Genomic DNA, 16,579 nt, shown 5'->3' with positions numbered 1-16,579 from the left:
GGTATAACGTTTGTTTTCGCTAGTCGATAACCTAAATTTTGCCAGAAAGGCAAATCGACAAATCTTAATAGTGGGTAGATTGAACCCAATAATAGTTCAAGAGTAGCTATAGCCAGATTTAAGCCCTGTTTAGTTCTCAAAAAGTTTTGTACAATAACTGTCCCATCAAATATTCGGACACATGCATAAAACATTAAATGCAATTAAAAAATAATTAATTACACAGTCTAACTAATTAGCACAAGATGAATCGTTTAAGCCTAATTAGTCCATGATTAGACATTATTTATCAAATAACAACAAAATATGCTACAGTACCAAAATCAACAACTTTTCACCAACTAAACAAGACCCTTGTTTAGGAAGCCAAAAAAAGAAAGTGTATTGTTAGGATCGTAAAATGGACTAGACTTACAGTTCAAAAAGTCACATGGAGTACGCATGGAACAAAGTGAAATGAGTGATCATCACTCAAGTTTGTATACAGATAAGCTTAAGGCGCACACGGCACACCCGAAACGAATTGAGTAATAATGCGTACACCAATGTAACGCGCATGCATGCTGCGAACTAGTTCACATGATAAAAAAACTTATTCCTGGCCACCAAGCCGTCATTTCAAGAAAGCTTACAAAGCTCATGCAGTGTGCATCCCGGTCACCAGACCACAATTGGAATAGGTTTGCACAAGTGTAAACAAAACTCAGAAGTGAGTCACATCTAACTTTAATGGCATACTATGGCCAGAGGGGTAGCCTGGTATCCAACACGAAACAATCACTTCAAGAACACTCCAAAACTCCATCAAGATGGACCGATTCAACGGGCAGCGATTACTTGTCCTCCCCCTGATGGAAGAAAATAAAAGGATAAGAGACTAAAACCAACAGTTTTTTCACAGAAAAATTGCTCACAGCACTACATTCCACTACAAGTAACAAGTTCATATTAAAATCATCAGGACTGCTTCCAGTGGGGGTTTAAAAGGCAGAAGTTCACCCAAGGATAGCAATGTGATTTCACCTAAGTTTATAATCAACGTGCATACTCATTTTCTCTTCTGCAGTCGCCAAAAGTGGGGTGCTTACAACAAAGCATCGATAAATGGCATTCAAAAGATCACCAGAGTTCTCTTTGAGGGGGCAAAACAAATAAAACCTAGATAAAGTCCATTGATTGAAGATGAATGAAGTAGGTATTATCCACAGAATAATATACCTAACAAATTATCAAAATCTGTACACAACGATGTTCATAACCATAGAGCTAGTAACTTAAGCATATACCAGATAAAGACACATTGGTCAAGCAAAACAGCAGCTCTGGAAATTTTGTGAAAGGTTACTATATAACAATGATGTTTAACTAGTCAGCAGATAGATCAATCAGGATTTACTGAAAAGGAGAGAGCAGTTACTTCAGAGTAGGCAGAAGGAACAGTCCCTACTTTGGGGGACCACTTTGGAGGAGCACCATTGAATAAGTATGAGCATTCCGTGTATGCAGCTCCTACCCCCACACCAGCTCCAAGGGCAACTGAAGCCCAGCGAGTAGTAGGGCTACCTGTAAAAAAAAGAGCATAGCTCAACATGTAAACATATGTAACCCAATAGTTCAAGCATGTAACTTTAGTGGACATCTAATAACTTAATGTTGCTTACTAAACATACTCATGAACTATGAAGTATCGTGTTCAAGATAGACAACTAAAGACAAAAAAAGGTGGTTTAAAGGAAATAAGGTCGCCTCAATCCTCAGTTAACAAGAAAGTGATCCAGGAAAAAAAAAGAAAAAAAGAGGCAACGCAATATAGAAGATAACAAGAAACAAGCTGCACTCAGAAGCAAAAGGCAGTAAACAGATAGAGAAATACACTTTCTAATCAGGCAACTTCTGGAAATAAAATGAAGTCCAAATTTAAGTAACAAAATTGCAGATAATTCCATAAGATAGGCAGGAAAATTAGTTGATAATCAGATACTGAATCTCAGATGGCTTCAGATTAATGATCACCCAGAATAATACATGTTGCATGATATAATCAAAGGTGAAAGTATGGCAAATTAGAGGCCAACAGGTTCTGCAAACAACATTATAGCATTCATTGTGTGAGTAAGAAGCAAACTAACCTACCCAAATTGCTTGGGACTAAAAGGCTCTCCTGCTGCTGTTGTATTTTCAGTACCAAACTATGAAACTATTTTACCAATTAAAGTCAGCAAGTCGCAACACACTATCAATAAAAGTAACAACAGAGCCCTTCCCACTAGGCATGAGCAACATATTTATCATCCTAAGGCCAATCAGCTCAGCACTCTTCTCATTTCCATTTATTTCATTTCAAAGAAAGCCCAAAGACCTAATGGGCACTAACATTCTCGGTTATACATATCCACGTCTGAGTGCTTTGCAGTAGTGGTACAATTATTAATGATCTAGAAATCCAAAAGACATCATGCGGCTGAGCACTGAAGAATTAAACCAGCACAAAGGTTCCTAATATAAGCTCATCAGACCAATTGGCAGGGCAATCAGCAGATATGAAAGCACAATGAGCCACAAGTTTTGCTAGCAACCATAGTCATCACCAGTCTAACAAGCAACATAAGCACATAGCCACAGGTAGCAGGCTCCCTAAATCCAACGACAGTGCCATCACAAGGACATTTCAACGCCCTCAATTCCCCATGCTAAGTTCAATTTTCTCATTCAGCAGCCATTGATTCAATGACACTACAAATAATAGCGCGAATTTCATCTGCAGATGAATCCACAGATCAATTCCGTAAAATGTGACATGTTAATCACAGGAGATAGCACGAAGCCACGAAATAATAGCTCTACTATACCCTGATGAAGCAATCAGATCATACATAATGTGCAAAGCGATGGTATCAATTAGAGAAGTGTAACCAACTTAGCTTGTCCCGCGCATCGGGGCAGGCTAATCAAAATGGAGAACAAGCATCCCGCATCGCACTAACCCTAAACCAACAAACGACCCTACCAAATCCATCCCAGAACACCAAGCAGGCCGCGACCAGATCTCAGGAAATTAAGCGCAAAGCGCAATGAGGAGGCAAGCGGGTTTCCTTACGGAAGAGGAGGAGGCCCGCGAAGGCGCCGGCGAGGGAGGAGTAGGCGACGCGGCGGATGGAGAGGTCGAGGCACGCGTCCCACTTGGCGTCCAGATCGTACCGCGGCGGGATCCCCGACTTGGGAGGCGGGGACGAGGTCGCCGGCGCCGGCGGGGTCGGGGTGGGGGTGGGGGCGGCGTTCTCGGGCGCCTCCGCCATGGCGAGGGTTTCGCGAGACGAGGAGAGGGGTCCGACGCGATTCGGGGGAGGCAGAAAGAGACACACAGAGAGAGGCGGAGACCGCGGGGGCGGCGTTGGTTGCTTGCACTTGCGCTCTCTATGCGGGAATGCCGTGCCCTCGAACATGTTGAAAGTCAAATTTGGCCGACCGGTCAGACCGGAAGGCTAAGGCCGATTCAAGTTATTTCCAATTGAATCAATACAAAAATTTGCATTACTTTTATCTCTCAAACTCTAGCCTTTTTCAACCCTAGATTGATTTCTTCCTTCGTCCCAGAGGCGTTTGAAGACATTCTGAGTGGCCTGCCGACCTCAGAGCAACCCTACGATCACGAGCTCCGACGGGGTCCCTCCCGAGCTCGCTGTTCTAGGACTTCGCGAGTTCCCTGCCTGCACCGGTCAGACCTGTCGGCGATACCGGTCAGACCGGTCCGCCCAGGGTTTTCGCTGTATTGATCGTTTTGACGATCGTCGCGCGTTCTAGCGCATTCGAGTGCGTTGGTGCAAATCTGTGTCACCAGAACCTTTTGGGTCGGGTGCCAAGGCGTGGCAGTCCGGGCCGAGCCGGGCCGGGCCGGGCCAGAAAAAGGCCAGTTTTGTTGCGGGTCAAACAAAATGGCTATCGAGGCCCTAGCCCAACCGGCCATTGTATCCCGGGGACTGCAAAAGAAATGATTTTTTTCCGACTCATATTTTTCGTTTTATTCCAAATGGTGATCGAAATGTATTTTTTTTACAATTACACAGTACAACTTACGCACTCACAGCGCATGCACACACGTATCTATAAACATACATCCACAAATCCTACCCTATGAGCATCTTCGAAGACTAAACCAGCAAATTCTCGAGATTAATGAAGTCACCTGACGTCTCGCCGTCAACGGAAACGTTGCCTACCCTTGAAAGCACAACGCCGTTGTCCTGGACTACAATGCCCTTTCACACAAAACCACAAATAGGCCCATCACACTCAAATTTTACTGCTGAAAGGATTTCCATGCATTTAAAATGCAGGCATTGAGTTTTAGAACTTTTACCATTGAACAAGTAATTAGCCCAAACGACTGAGCAGGAGACTTAACTTGAGTGTATAGATTCAGGCATCAGAAACCTAACTTCGCACCAAAATTTAGAACCAAAAAAAAATATTGGGGTGGGAGATACAGATAGGACAAAACATTAAATTAACTTGTACCAGAATTATAGGAAGCCCTCAAAATAGTATTTCACACACCTCATCTCAGCATACTGCTTATCCGATAGATTGGAACCATACAAAACATGCCTCATGCACATGGGATGACAAGAACAAAGGAGAAAAAAAGGCCATACTGCTATGTATCGGCTCAAATGTGCATGGTTTAAAGATGAATCCACTCAAATGTGCGTTTGGTGTATCGGCTGGAAAGTTTCTGGCTTCATTATTCATGAGAAGGGAATAGAGATTGATCCTAAGAGAGTTGAAGCCATGAAGAATGTTGAAACCCCTACATGCAAGAAGGATTTACAGAAATTTTTGGGCAAGGTAAATTTCTTGAGAAGATTTATATCTAATTTGTCCGGGAAAATCGATGCTTTTACTCCTGTTCTTCGGTTAAAAGATGAAACCGAATTTACTTGGGGGGCAAAACAGCAAGAAGCATTTGAGAAGATCAAGATTTATTTGTCTTCACCACCCGTACTCAAAGCACCTAGGAGAGGAGTACCTTTCAGACTTTATGCGGCTGCTGAAGACAAGGTTATTGGGGCTGTTTTGACTCAAGAGACCGAAGGGAATGAATATATTATTACATATTTAAGCCGACGACTTATTGATGCGGAGACGAGGTATACATTTATTGAGAAGTTATGTTTGTCTCTTTATTATGCTTGTACCAAATTGAGACATTATCTATTATCTAGTACTTGCATAGTAGTATGTCAAACCGATGTGATCAAACATATGTTACAAAAACCGATTTTGAGTGGTAGAATCGGTAAGTGGGCTTATGCTTTGGTTGAGTATGATTTGGCTTGTGAACTTTTAAAATCTATGAGAGGCCAAATTGTAGCGGATTTTATTGTTGAGCATCGGATTAATGACAAGCATGATTTAGAAGTCGACTATATTACTTGCACACCATGAAAGTTGTATTTTGATGGATCGGTTTGTGATGATGGTCAAAGGATTGGTGTTGTTCTTATTTCTCCGAATGGTGCTGTTTTTGAATTTTCAAACCGATTGGAAGAAGAGTGCACAAATAACCAAATTGAATATGAGGCTCTTCTATTTGGCTTGGAATTCTTGCAATCCATGGGCGTGAAGCATGTTGAAGCCTTTGGAGATTCTCTTCTGGTGGTGCAGCAAGTATCTAAGGTATGCCAGTGTTATAATGGTTCTCTAAATGCATATCTTGATAAATGCCTCGATATTATTTCTTGCTTCGATGAATTTATTATCAAACATATTCCGAGGGAAGAGAATGGAAAGGCAAATACTCTGGCTCAACAAGCATCTGGCTATAATGTTACAAAAAAATATTTCAACATTCGCAAGCCGATGCAAACGAAAGCCGAGTGTCTGGTTCTGGACGCACCGGTCCGACCGGTCAGCGAAACCGGTCTGACCGCCCAGACCGGTCTGACCGGTCCAGAGATTGGACCTGATGGTTCTGATTCGGCCAAAAAAGATGATTCAATTGTCTCGGCCGAAGCCCAGGATTGGAGGGTTCCTCTTATATCGTATTTGAGAGATCCTGGTCGTGGCGCAGAGAGAAATATTTGGCGTTTGGCTTTCAAGTATGTTTTAATTGACGATGAACTTTATCGTCGAACTGCCGAAGATTTGCTCCTCAAATGTTTAGACTCGGATCAGGCTCGGGTTGCTATGGGTGAGGTTCATGAAGGTATTTGTGGTACTCATCAATCGGCTCCCAAGATGAACTGGTTACTCAGAAGAGCTGGTTTCTATTGGCCCACCATGTTATCCGATTGTTTTAGATACTATAAAGGGTGTGAAGAATGTCAGCGATTTGGTGATTTGCAATTGGTGCCTGTTGCATTGATGCATCCTATTATTAAACCATGGCCGTTCTGAGGTTGGGGGTTGAATTTTATTGGACAAATAAATCCTCCATCTTCAAAGGGGCATCGCTTCGTGTTAGTTGCTACAGATTATTTTACTAAGTGGACCGAAACAGTTCCTTTGAAGAATATGACACATAGGGAGGTAATTGAGTTTATTACTGAGCATATTATTCATAGATTCGGCATTCCACAAACTTTGACAACGGATCAAGGTCCTTCATTTATATCAAAAGAGGTGCGTGCCTTTGCCGAATCTTATAAGATTAAGTTGCTCAATTCATCTCCATACTATGCTCAGGCCAATGGGCAGGCCGAGTCTAGTAATAAGATTTTGATCAAACTTATCAAGAAGAAGATAGAAGAAAATCCTAAGAGGTGGTATGAAGTGTTATCCGAAGCGTTGTGGGCTCATCGTATATCTAGACATGGTTCTACTAAGGTTACTCCTTTTGAGCTTGTGTATGGTCAAGAGACCGTTTTACCCGTTGAGGTAAATCTGGACGCATATAGATTGGCAAAGCAAAATGATCTTTCCGCTGTTGATTACCATAATTTGATGATGGATAATATTGATGAGGTGACCGACAAGCGTTTGAAGGCTTTGAAGGAGATTGAGAAAGACAAGCTTCGAGTGGCCAGAGCTTACAATAAAAAGATAAAACTTAAATCTTTTCAGGTTGGGGATCTGGTTTGGAAGACAATTTTGTCTCTTGGGATGAAAAGCAACAAGTTTGGCAAATGGTCGCCAAGTTGGGAGGGTCCATACAAGATTATCAAAGTTATCTCCGGAAATTCGTATATGGTGGAGACGGTGCAAGGTGAACGTCTACCCAGTGCTATCAATGGGAGATACTTGAAGAAATTCTATCTTAGCGTTTGGCAAAGTGCGTGAAGACGAAGACGGCCGGTATTGGATATCACCCTTAGTTTTATTTTTTAGAATTGTATGCTCTGTGTAAAACATGTACATCAGGATAGTTCTTGCTTTTTGGCTTGTGAAACTCACCAAAAAATAGGGGGGCATATGTTGACAGCCAAATTTGGCACCTATTGAGGTCGACCGGTCTGACCGGTCGGGCCGACCGGTTTGGTCTGTACAGTCCGAGTAGAATTAGAGTTTTTATAAAGAGTCTTCATGTAATCCTACTCGTGAAGGGGTACGTCTTCTCCCCTATAAATATAAAGGCTAAGGCCGATTGAGGTTATTCCCAATCGAATCAATACAAAAAATCGCATTACTTTTATCTCTCAAACCCTAACCTTTTCCAACCCTAGATTGCTTTCTTCCTTAGTCCCGGCGGCGTTTGAAGACGTTCTGAGTGGCCTGCCGACCTCAGAGCAACCCTACGATCACGAGATCCGACGGGGTACCTCCGGAGCTCGCTGTTCTAGGTCTTCGCGAGTTCCCTGCCTGCACCGGTCAGACCGGTCGGCAAAACCGGTCAGACTGGTCCACCCAGGCTTTTCGTTGTATTGATCGTTTTGACGATCGTCGCGCATTCTAGCGCATTCGAGTGCGTTGGTGCAAATCTGTGTCAACAGAACCTTTTGGGTCGGGTGCCAAGGCGTGGCAGTCCGGGCCGAGCCGGGCCGGGTCGGGCCAGAAAAAGGCCAGTTTTGTTGCGGGTCAAACAAAATGGCTATCGAGGCCCTAGCCCAACCGGCCATTGTATCCCGGGGACTGCAAAAGAAATGATTTTTTTCCGACTCATATTTTTCGTTTTATTCCAAATGGTGATCGAAATGTATTTTTTTTACAATTACACAGTACAACTTACGCACTCACAGCGCATGCACACACGTATCTATAAACATACATCCACAAATCCTACCCTATGAGCATCTTCGAAGACTAAACCAGCAAATTCTCGAGATTAATGATGTCACCTGACGTCTCGCCGTCAACGGAAACGTTGCCTACCCTTGAAAGCACAACGCCGTTGAATCCTGGACTACAATGCCCTTTCACACAAAACCACAAATAGGCCCATCACACTCAAATTTTACTGCTGAAAGGATTTCCATGCATTTAAAATGCAGGCATTGAGTTTTAGAACTTTTACCATTGAACAAGTAATTAGCCCAAACGACTGAGCAGGAGACTTAACTTGAGTGTATAGATTCAGGCATCAGAAACCTAACTTCGCACCAAAATTTAGAACCAAAAAAAAATATTGGGGTGGGAGATACAGATAGGACAAAACATTAAATTAACTTGTACCAGAATTATAGGAAGCCCTCAAAATAGTATTTCACACACCTCATCTCAGCATACTGCTTATCCGATAGATTGGAACCATACAAAACATGCCTCATGCACATGGGATGACAAGAACAAAGGAGAAAAAAAGGCCATACTGCTATGTAAATCCATCTGATGGTTTTTGAAAGAAAGTCTCAACTGGCAGTTCTTCTATGTACATCAGAATCGATGTATTCATTATCTAACAATGTTTTTTTTTCTTTTCAAACAATTAGGCAAAGCTCCAATAGAAACAGCAATTGGCTAGGATAACAAATTTTGAGCCAAAAAAAAAATCATCGACAGCAGGATTCAAACCTGCGCAGGCAAAGCCCAACAGATTTCGAGTCTGTCTCCTTAACCACTCGAACATATCGACTTTGTGGTTGTGCTCCGAAGACAAATTTATAATACTAAAATTTTACATGTTTCCCTAAGATAACACTGAAACAGACTCAAGGTCATAGCCAACTACGCATGATTTTACGGTGAAAATAATGGGATCACAATAAGATCCGTAGGCGCAGAGCCAACATACCTTCTGTCAGGTCTCACTGAACTCTGAAGACGTTACTTCAGACGTCAAACCAGCAAGTACAGGTACAGGTAGGCACCATGCTGCCCATGACACACTTTTTTTTCCGAAAGACCCAGGACAGCTTCCCGGCTTTAATTAATAAGAAGGAGAGCAATACAGGCGCCAAGTTTTTTTTTGAAAACTGAGGTGCCAAGTTTTACCTGAGCCAATCCATGATCAACTCAGGCTGAGGCATCGGAATAGCCCCACAACAAGAAAAAAACAAAAGCACACACTAATTACTCGCTAGCTGTTGCGTCTACCAGAAGTGCTAGATGTTTGGCTCCCGCAGAGACCCAGAGTCTGGCCGTTTCTTTGATTTCTTCGATGATCCTAGCCTGCGTCTTTGCGGCAGCATAAAAAACCCTCCTGTTACGCTCACACCAGATTGACCAAGCCACCAGTATTGCAAGTGAACGCCCCCCCCCCCCCCCCCCCCCCCCCTTGCTTCCGGACTTGTTGCGTTTCTTACCAGATCAAAGAACCAGGAAGTCAAATCACCCGTCGTTGTCCAAGTTGCCGGGTTCAAACCAGGGCTGTGGCCCCATGTGCTAATCTCTGCCCAGATGAAGCGTGAGACAGGGCAATCCCTGAAGAGATGCACAGCCGTCTCCAGGTTTCTGCAGCATAGCTGGCAGAAGTAGCAATTCGGCCATTCTCTGAGTAGCAGTCGGTCAGCAGTCCACACCCTGTTCTGCAGCATTAGCCACATGAAAAATTTGCATCTCGACGGCGCCCACACTTTCCAGACCATCTTTGGGAACAGGGACAGCAGACCTCCTTCAAACTGCATGTCGTATGCCGATCTTGCTGTGTACTCCCCCGTTGCAGTTCTTGTCCAGATTATGGTGTCCATCTCTGGATTGCTTGTGTCAAAATGGACATCCTCAATCAATCCCCAAAGACGAACAAATTCATCTAAAAGCGGCACAGTCAGATCATAAGATACGTCTCTTATCCATTGTTCCTCTGCAATAGCTTCAACCACCGTTCTGTTTTTCCTTTTGCTATGTTTGAAAAGCAGCGGGAACAGTAAAGCTGGGGCGTTTCCGTCCAGCCAGCTGGACCACCAAAAGCTTGCTGTTCTGCCATTGTTGATAGTGACACGCGTAGCAGTTGCGAAGAGTGCGAAATCGACCTCATCAACCGGCAGTTCCATGCCAACCCAAGGCCTGTCCGGGTACTTCCACTGGAACCAAAGCCACCGCAGCCTGAGAGCCCTGCTGAAGAATTCCAGGTTTGTGATCCCCAGCCCTCCACGCTTAATTGGTCGCTGTAGTCTCGCCCAGCTTACTTTGCATTTCCCACCATGAAGTTGCTGATTTCCTGCCCATAAAAACCTCCGCCTGACCTTGTCGAAGCTCTTGATGAATTTTTTTGGTGGTTTCAAAACAGTAAGCATGTAGACCGGCAGGGAGCTGAGCACCGATCTGACCAGTACCCGTCTGCCCCCAGGGTTAAGTAATTTGCATTGCCAGCCCGCCAATTTCGCTAGCGCTTTGTCCTACACCGGCTGAATGTGAGCGATACGGAGTCTACCCAGGACCATCGGAATTCCCAGGTAAGTTATGGGGAAGCTGACTCGCTGGCCCGGGAAGGCCGCAAGGACATTGTCCAAATCGATGTTTTGGCACTGTATTGCAGCCACCGAGCTTTTTTCCAAGTTAATTCTTAACCCAGTAGCATCACCAAAGGATCGCATGATCTGTATCACCATCTCCACTTCCTCCCTGACCGGATTCAGGAAGATTACAGCGTCGTCCGCATACAGCGATAAACGGAGCCTGGCGTGGCGTCCCCTGTGGGCAGAGAGGGATCCCTCTTCCGTTGCCAGCTGGAAAATTTTTTGGAGAGGGTCAATTGCAAGTATGAACAGGTACAGGGATAGGGGATCCCCTTGCCGTAGTCCTCGCTGATGCAGTATAGTTGGGCCTGAAACTCCGTTTAGAAGGACGGAGGAAGAAGATGATGAGAAGAAGAGTGCGAGCCAATTTCTCCATCGTGCTGGGAACCCTCTTTGCTGCAGCAACTCGAACATATATTCCCAGGAGACTGAATCAAAGGCCTTGCAAATATCCAATTTCAGCAGCAAGGCTGGCGTTTTGGTGCGATGATAAGCTCTTGCCAAGTTTCTGACATATAAGAAGTTATCTTGGATACATCTTGTTTTGATGAATTCGCTCTGACAATTAGAAATCAGGTTGTCCATAGCAGGTGCCACTCTCAGAGCAAGCACTTTCATGAACAACTTTGCAAAGGAGTGGATCAGACTTATAGGGCGATAGTCTTTGACCCTATCGGCCTGCTCCTTCTTGGGCAGCAGGATGATGGAGGCACTGTTCAGCTTCGGTAGAGGACCAGTGTTGAGGTTGTAGATAGAGTGAAAAGCTGCTACCACATCCAACTTAATAATTGGCCAGCAAGACCTGAAGAAATCCCCAGTAAAACCATCCGGTCCCGGCGCTTTTTCAGCAGGCATCAGTGTGATGGCTGTAGGGATGAAAACGGTCGGGAACGGTCGGGAAAACCCCTCAACCGTTCCCGCAACTGTATTTTTTGGTCGGGAATGGAAACGGGAACGGGAAAATCGGACGAGAAAACGAAATCGGTATTACGGGATATCGGGAACGGAATCAATCGGTCGGGAGCATGCCGATTACGATCGGGAATCGATAACTTAAAACGGGAAAATACATACAACCACTTCAAACATTTAACTCGATAAAATAATTACAACTATGCATAAATAACATAGAAACAAGACTCGTATAACTAAGAAACACAGGTAAAGTGAATCACGAATTCACAATTCACGTTGGAACACATGCAAACAACAATTCACGTTTCCAACACAGGTAACATAGCCGACTACGACAAATACGGGAATTCCCGCGGGAATTTTCCCGGTTAAAAACGGGAACCGTGAAAACGGTCGGGAAAACACCCGAACCGTTCCCGTTCCCGTTCCCGCCCGTTTTCCCGTTTTATTTTCCCATTTTCTTATTTTTTTCGCGGAAACGGTTTACGGTCGGTTTAAACGGTAAACGGAGCCGGTCGGGACGGGATTTTCCTGTCCCATTTTCAACCCTAGATGGCTGTCCAGATTTCCTGCTCCGTGAATAAATTGTCCTAACCAGTTAGCTGAACAGAATCAAGCTCCAGGTCGTCCCAGTTGAAAGTACAGGTCCTGGTTTCCTTAGTTCCCAAGGTTTCTCTAAAGTGCCTTAAAATTTCCTTCTCCTTATCCTCATGAGACCACAAAATAAGGCCACTTGGGTCTTTCAGATTTGAGATAAAATTCTTTCGACGCCGTGCGTTCGCTTTGAGATGAAAGAACTTTGTGCAGGCATCACCTTCTTTTAACCAAGTTAGCCTGGACCCTGGAGCACTGCCGGCCCTGCACCCTTAGCTTGAGAGCTTTACGTAAATCCCTCTCGTCATCAGTGAGCTGTCTGTGGTCCTGTGCCATGTCAAGCCGTAGAATAATTTCATACTAAAGAATGCCAAACACACTAGTGACTAGTCTGATGAGCATCCAATGAACCAACCTTTCTCTCGGTGAATCATAACGTTGTTACAAGCAAAGGAACGGTTACAGGTTACAGAACACGAATCAGTGCGAGAAGAGCACGAGCCATGAAGCCAGCAAACATATCTTGTCTGCACGCGAAGGCCTGAAACAGAAATGTGGAATCCTATCTGTTAGTATTGATCTCCACCAGTTGGCCCAACGGCGAACTGGGCCCTTGACTCGCGTCCTAATCGGGAACGCCCAGCCCAATAGATGGCTGGTGGGCCCCTGTCGCGCAGTGCCATATATAAAGGAGGTGGGGAATGCGGCACACGTCACGAGGTTTGTCGCCGCCACTATTCCCACCGTCCTAACCCTAATCCGATCTAGAGAGGGGGCGCTGAAGCGACGGGAAGCCGCCACCACAGCACCACAACGCCATCGTCCACCTCGACTCCGAGTTCGTCGTCCTCAAGCCCCGACGCCATGGGGAGCTTCATCAGCCACTCCGGCGCGTCGACGGCGGCGCCATGGCAAACAGAGATGGCTACCAGCAAGGTTAAAGTGTTTACTCATTCGATCTACTGCTAGTTGATCCTGGAAATCTAACACTATCATCGCTTTGTCCAACTACGCCCGACATAAGGATCATCGATCGAAGACACGGCAATGACAGCAGCAGTTTCTTTATCTCCCATTTTTCATTTTACTTCATCCGCGGCAAGCTCACCCTTGTTTCAGCTACAGCCGCAACTATGCTTCAGATCATCTATTCTCTGGCTTCCAACCCGGCCCATGTCAGTCAGAGGACGAGGACGTCAACCTTGAAATTGAGCATTATATACGCTAACAATGTCGCAACGACGTAGAGCATTACTAGCAAACTTCTCCCTGAACTGCCTCAACCCTCAAGTCTGAACCTGCAGAGTGCTCCGCCATTGCTGCGGTCGCACACGCTGCGACGATGATGATTTCATCCTGCAAAGCACTCCGCCACTTGGATCCTGCGCTGCGATGGAACCTTTAGCAGTAGAAAGAGCCCACGCTCGAGGCGACGACGAGGTACGAGCCGGCGGCGGCCCCATCGCGCGGTTCCCCAGACCAGAGCGCGCGAGGGCTAGCTAGCTAGCTTTTCTCCAAGAAAACGGCGGCGAGTTCCCCCCGCGTCCTCTGCCACGCTCGAGAGGTGCACCTGACCTGGGACTCCGGCGCCGTCCGCCGTGGCGCTGGCACCATTCAGCTCCCGCGGGGCCGCGCCTGCCTGGCTGCCTGATGAGGAGGAAGTTGAGGACGACGGAGTCATCCAATCTGGACCGCACAAGTGCAATCCAGCGGCTGACAAGGCCCAGGGGTGGACGGTATTTGAAATACCGTCCACACCCGGTCCGCACCGTCCACCTCTGGAAAAGCCTCCTTGGCTGCATGCCGTGCCGCCGAGGCTCGCCGGAGAGCCGCGCCGCGCGTCTGGGGTGTTGGTTGCCTGTCAAATGCCTCCGGTCAATACCGTCGACCGCTACTGGTCGTGGCTGCAAGGACGCCGCCTCTGCTGCGCACCGCGGCTTGCCGGAGAGCCCCCGCGCCTGGTTAACTCCCTCTCCTTCCTGCTGGACCCTTTCGAACGACGGCCGCAACATGGTCGTCGCGCGCCGCCGCCTCTTTTCCCCTTGGACCCGTCAGCCTACGGGCTACGGCTGCATCCTATGGGCTGGCAAGCGGCGGCGACGACGAGGTCCGAGCCGGCGACCCCACGGACCAGAGCGTGCGAGCCGCCAGGGCTGTCCTCCGAGGAAGCGGCGACGAGCTTCCCCGCGTCCTTCTCCTACGAGGCGACGATCCCGCAGGCGTGGTCCGCCACGCTCTAGAGGTGTCGCAGCGCGGGCCTGGGCGTCCGGCCTCCGCCATGGCGCTCCCAAGTCCCAACCCGCCTAGTCGCAGCTGCCTGACAAGTCAAAACGACGACCGAGTCCTCGGCCCGCCCGATCTAGACCGCACGTGCTCCATCCAACGCCCAAAAATGAAACAAGGGTGGACGGTATTTGAAATACCGTCCACCCCCGGTCGGGATTTCGACTGCCGTCCGCCCTGGTGGACACTGGCGAGGCTCGCCGGGGAGCCGCCGCGGCCACGGGAGTTAGTTGCCTCCGTCTTCTCCCTCTTGGAAGAGGTCAGCATCCGTCGCATCCCCGCTTGCCCCGCACCGACCGTGATCGAGGATCAGGAAGACATGAGCGTCGGCGAGCGAACACCGAACGGAGGAACTCCGTCCGCCGCTACGCCGCAGGCTTGCTCGCCGGAGCGCCGGCCCGTTCAGACCCTTTTGAGTCGTCATGCGGCGGCGATCACGTAGGTGACTTCCAGGCTTCATGGGCTCCTATGGCCTGATCGGTGTTTCCACAACCACGGCAGGCGCCCCGGCCCATGACGCGCGCCGCCTCGCTCTGTGCCTCGGCTCGCCGGAGCTCGGCCGCGTTGAGACCGTCAGACGTGGCGTCACTCGCCTTGCACCAACCACACGGTGAAGATCACCAGCACGCGCATTACTGGAGTGTTGTGAATACAAACTTGGATCCTGCGTCAGCGTCGCCATGGAACTTGGAGCGGTAGGAAGCCCGAGCTGGCTGCTGGCGGCGGCGACAAGGCACAAGCCGGCGGCCCCACGGAAGCGCGTGAGCCGTGAGGACTGTTCTCGATGGAAGCGGCGACGAGGTTCCCCGTGTCCTTCGCCGACGATCTCGCGGGCGTGGTCCACCACGCTCCAGAGGTGCGGCGAACCTGGGCCTCCGGCCTTCGCCATGGCACTGGCGGCACCCAGCTCCCGTGCGGGCACACCGGCCTGGCAAAGACGACCGAGTCCTCCGCCTGCCCGATCTGAGCCGCACGTGGTCGATTCAGCGGTCCAAAGTGATCCAGGGGTGGACGGTATTTGAAATACCGTCCACCCCCGGTCGGGATTTCGAGCACCGTCCGCCCTCGGTGGACGCTGCCGAGGCTCGCCGGAGAGCCGCTGCGGCCCTGGGCAATCTGCTCGTGGCAATCTCCGCCGCATGATGCGTTGCTCGCCGGAGCGCCGTCCCGTTCAGACCCTTCTGAGTCGTCATGCCGCGGCGAGCGCGCACGTGCCGCCGTGTGCCGATGTGCAGCATGGGCGCCGAACGCCGATGTACTGATCGGCACCCATTTGCCGTGGCGTGGCATGGGGCTCCGCTACGGCTCCATGGAGGCGGAGGAGCGAGCACTGGAAGGGCAGCTCGAACACGGCGCGGGCAGCGCCCAGCGGTGGTGTGCCGCGCCGCCGCGCGAGGGCCAGCGGGTCGTTGCTGCCAGAGCAGCGCATGGCGTGATCAAAACATCTATTCTCTGGCTGCCAACCCCATGTCAGTCAGAACGTCAACGCTGAAATTTAGCTTACTACATCATTATTATACCCTACGAATGTCGCAATGTAGAGCAGCGCGTCCATGAAATTTTGATCTCTGGATCTTTCGAGAGGGAAAAAAAATCGTCTTAGCCTCCCTGACCTGCCTCAAGTCTGAACTCTGAACCTGCAAAGTGCTCCGCCATTGCTGCGGTCGTGCACGCTGCGACGATGATGATTTGATCCTGCAAAGCACTCCGTCACTTGGATCCTTCGCTGCGATGGAACTTGGAGCAGTAGAAAGAGCCCTCGCGGCGACGACGAGGTACGAGCTGGCGGCCCGCCCCATCGCGCGGTTCTCCAGACCAGAGCGCGCGAGGGCTAGCTAGCTTTTCTCCAAAAAAACGGCGGCGAATTCCCCCCGCATCCTCTGCCGGCGTGGTCCACCACGCTCGAGAGGTGCACCCGGCCTGGGACTCCGGTGTCCGCCATGGCGGCATGGCATTCA

The 16,579-nt window shown here is 48.3% G+C and overlaps 1 protein-coding gene and 1 non-coding gene across 3 annotated transcripts; both read right to left on the bottom strand.

The window, feature by feature from the left end:
- Positions 1-411: 411 nt before the first annotated feature.
- Positions 412-3,411, bottom strand: LOC120649148. 2 transcript variants are annotated; one of them, XM_039925857.1, is made up of 3 exons: positions 3,098-3,411; positions 1,418-1,563; positions 412-848 (listed from the first exon to the last, which is right to left on the bottom strand). In XM_039925857.1, exons 1-3 carry the CDS (start codon positions 3,294-3,296, stop codon positions 834-836), a joined length of 360 nt encoding a protein of 119 aa, XP_039781791.1. In that variant the 5' UTR covers positions 3,297-3,411; the 3' UTR covers positions 412-833. The 2 variants fall into 2 exon arrangements, with proteins under 2 accessions (XP_039781791.1, XP_039781792.1); XM_039925858.1 differs by having other exon boundaries at positions 1,448-1,563; positions 3,098-3,393.
- A 5,514-nt stretch (positions 3,412-8,925) lies between these two features.
- TRNAS-CGA lies at positions 8,926-9,007 on the bottom strand. Its single transcript has one exon. It is a non-coding gene; the product is annotated as a tRNA-Ser (tRNA).
- Positions 9,008-16,579: the final 7,572 nt, after the last annotated feature.

This window comes from Panicum virgatum, chromosome 9K (genome assembly GCF_016808335.1).
Source record: "Panicum virgatum strain AP13 chromosome 9K, P.virgatum_v5, whole genome shotgun sequence".
In the NCBI taxonomy this organism is placed as follows: Eukaryota; Viridiplantae; Streptophyta; class Magnoliopsida; order Poales; family Poaceae; genus Panicum; species Panicum virgatum.
Note: the sequence above shows the minus strand (reverse complement) of the source record. Positions and strands in the feature narration are given on the sequence as shown.

Coding starts and splice junctions, on each gene's coding strand:
- LOC120649148 (XM_039925857.1), bottom strand. CDS start 3,296: ATGGCGGAGGCGCCCGAGAACGCCGCCCCCACCCCCACCCCGACCCCG. Junction 1,564..3,097: donor CGCGGGCCTCCTCCTCTTCC/GTAAGGAAACCC, acceptor TTTTTTTTACAG/GTAGCCCTACTACTCGCTGG.